General features: G+C 51.5%; 1 protein-coding gene across 2 annotated transcripts in view; it reads left to right on the top strand.

The window, feature by feature from the left end:
• The window catches only part of MAB21L3 (mab-21 like 3), a 12,814-nt gene that overhangs the window by 3,815 nt on the left and 6,402 nt on the right, over positions 1–2,597 (top strand). Inside the window, exons 2-3 of one of the 2 annotated variants that reach the window (XM_072398497.1) lie at positions 1,496–1,636; positions 2,187–2,258. In XM_072398497.1, the coding sequence (XP_072254598.1) occupies positions 1,496–1,636; positions 2,187–2,258 (213 nt within the window). The remainder of the gene's footprint in view (positions 1–1,495; positions 1,637–2,186; positions 2,259–2,597) is intronic. The other variant, XM_072398498.1, reaches the window with a different exon arrangement.

Raw genomic sequence — 2,597 nt, 5'->3', positions numbered from 1 at the left:
GTTCATGGTGTCCCCCTGGGTGTATGTTGCCCTCTGGTTTTCATGGTGTCCCCCTGGGTGTATGTTGCCCTCTGGTGTTCATGGTGCCCTCTGGTGTTCATGGTGTCCCCCTGGGTGTATGTTACCCTCTGGTGCTCATGGTGTCCCCTTGGGTGTATGGTACCTCCGGTGTTCATGGTGTCCTTCTGGGTTTATGTTTTCCACTGGTGTTCATGGTGTCCCCCTGAGTGTATGGTACCCTCTGGTGTTCATGATGTCCTTCTGGGTGTATGTTGCCCTCTGGTGTTTATGGTGTCCTCCTTGGTGTATGGTTTCTTCTGGTGTTCATGGTTACCTCTTGGGTGTATGGTACCCTCTGGTGTTCATAGTGTCCTGCTTGGTGTATGGTGCCCACTGGTGTTCACGGTGTCCTCCTGGGTGTATGGTACCGCTGGTGTTTATGGTGCCCTCTGGTGTTCATTGTGCCTCCCTCCCCTGGAGTTGTATGGTGCCCTCTGGTGATGGTGTTCTCCTGGGTGTATGATGCCCTCCGGTGTTCATGGTTTCCTCCTGGGTGTTTGGTACCTTCTGGTGTTCATGGTGTCCTCCAGGGTCTACAGTGCCCTCCGGTGTTCATGGTGTCCTCCTGGGTATATGGTGCCCTCTGGGGTTCATAGTGTCCTTCTGGGTATATGGTGCCCTCTGGTGTTCATGGTTTCCTGCTGGGTGTATAATGCCCTCTGGTTTTCAAAGTGTCCCCCCTGTTCTATGGCGCCCTCTGGTGTTCTTGGTCCATTACTGTGTCTATGGTTCTCCCCAGAGGTGAGGGTGCTCTCCTGTGATTCCTTCCAGTGTCTGTGGTGCCCATTTTTTGTCTATGGTACCCTCAGGTGTCTGTGGCGCCCTCTAGTGTCTGTGGTGTCCTCTGTCTTTGAGCAGTCAGGATTTATTGACGCATTTGTCTCTATCCCCTATTTGTCTATGGGTCAAATGTCTTTGTGGGCGGAGCCTATTTTCTATCACATGAACCCAGCCCGGTTAGAATTCAGGATTGGTGGGTTTAAGATTGGGAGATCCCAGCCAGCATCTGGAGAACCAATCAGCAATCATTTTGTCTCGTTTTACATCAGTCACATGATGCAGATTGGAGTCCCCTCAGGGTGTCTGCTCCGGGGTTCTTCCATGATTCCCAGACTTCCATGATTGGGTAAATGACCTCATAATAAATGTCGGTTTGTGGGGGTCTCATCTTATATGGGATCCCTGGGGGTCCTCAGACAGCGAGCTGGTGCAAGATCGAGTTTATGAGATCATATGTGGTGGGGGAGGGGTAATAACATTCAGGCAGAAAGGCATTGGGCAGAATATCATCCAATCCGGCAACAGATCACCAGCCAGGGTTGTTTCATCATCAGTGATGTTCAGCAGGGGTGCAGCTGTACTGTCTAGCATACACAGAGCCTCTAGAGGGCACTCTCTCTCCCCCCAGTCCTTACCGCCATGTCTCTGCCTATAGGGGGACATCCGGCACCGTCGTGTGGCCCGTATGGTGGACGAGGTGCAGAACATCATTCTGGAGTTAACATCGCAGATCAGTTCCTGGGACTCCCGATATCAAAGCATCTCCAACTCTGGAATCCACAGCGACCACCTAAAGGTGAGGCCACTGTGACCACAACCCCCTGACAGCACCGGCCCGCAAGACTCAAAGGGTAAAAATGCATCCAAAGTCACAGGGACAACAGCTGGGGTCTGATTGGCTACCAGGAGGAGGCGTGGCTGTAACCTGCCCGAGGGCTTTGGGTGTATTCTGCAGGCAACTCCCACCTGGCTCCGCGGGGGAGGGGCCAGATAGGGGTCATTATGACATATGCACTAAAATGAGCTATAAAATACTTTTACGGGAAGTAAAATGTCCTTTTCATTTTAAACTCTTCCTTGGGGAATGTTTGCACACAAACAATATATTTACCCTGCTTTGGGGCAAAATTCAGTAAATTGATAAGAAAAGGTACCTTTGTTATTTGATGCTGTGGAGGTGACCGATTCTCTTTAATTTCCCTGTGCTTCGATGTCTCACCAATCTTCCGGTCGGAGGAACTTGTGCTGGGGACGTTTTCAAGGGCCCGGAGCCCGCTATGTACACTGGGGGTCTTCTGTTGTTGTCACTGTCTCTTCTCTCTCTCCTTTGCTGCTTGTGGAATCAGGAACAGCCGGACTTACTGGCTTACTGGATGACCCTGCTGAGGGGGCGCCGCTCCTTGCACCCCTGTATACAGGTACAGACGTCATTCCATCACTCCCCTCCTCATCAGTGATGTCCAATCATGGCCCTCCTAATCCCATGCCCCGCCCCCCAGGAACCAGCTCTGTGTGCCCCTGTACTGTAGTGTGATGGGGGGGTGGGTGAATGAGGAAATGTTCAGGATGGGACTTCAGTACAGGGGGCAGTCATGGAAATCCAAGTAGAACATCAGACCTGGCTGTAGGGGCCCCTGTTGGCTGAGAAGGTACTGGGGCCCTCATTCACCTGCACCTCCCTATGTCTGCCCCTGTTCACAGTTTGAAATACCATATATATTTATAATAAATGATGTCACTACTATCACTCTATAACA

Source organism: Pyxicephalus adspersus, chromosome 1 (genome assembly GCF_032062135.1).
Source record: "Pyxicephalus adspersus chromosome 1, UCB_Pads_2.0, whole genome shotgun sequence".
NCBI classification, from domain to species: Eukaryota; Metazoa; Chordata; class Amphibia; order Anura; family Pyxicephalidae; genus Pyxicephalus; species Pyxicephalus adspersus.
Note: the sequence above shows the minus strand (reverse complement) of the source record. Positions and strands in the feature narration are given on the sequence as shown.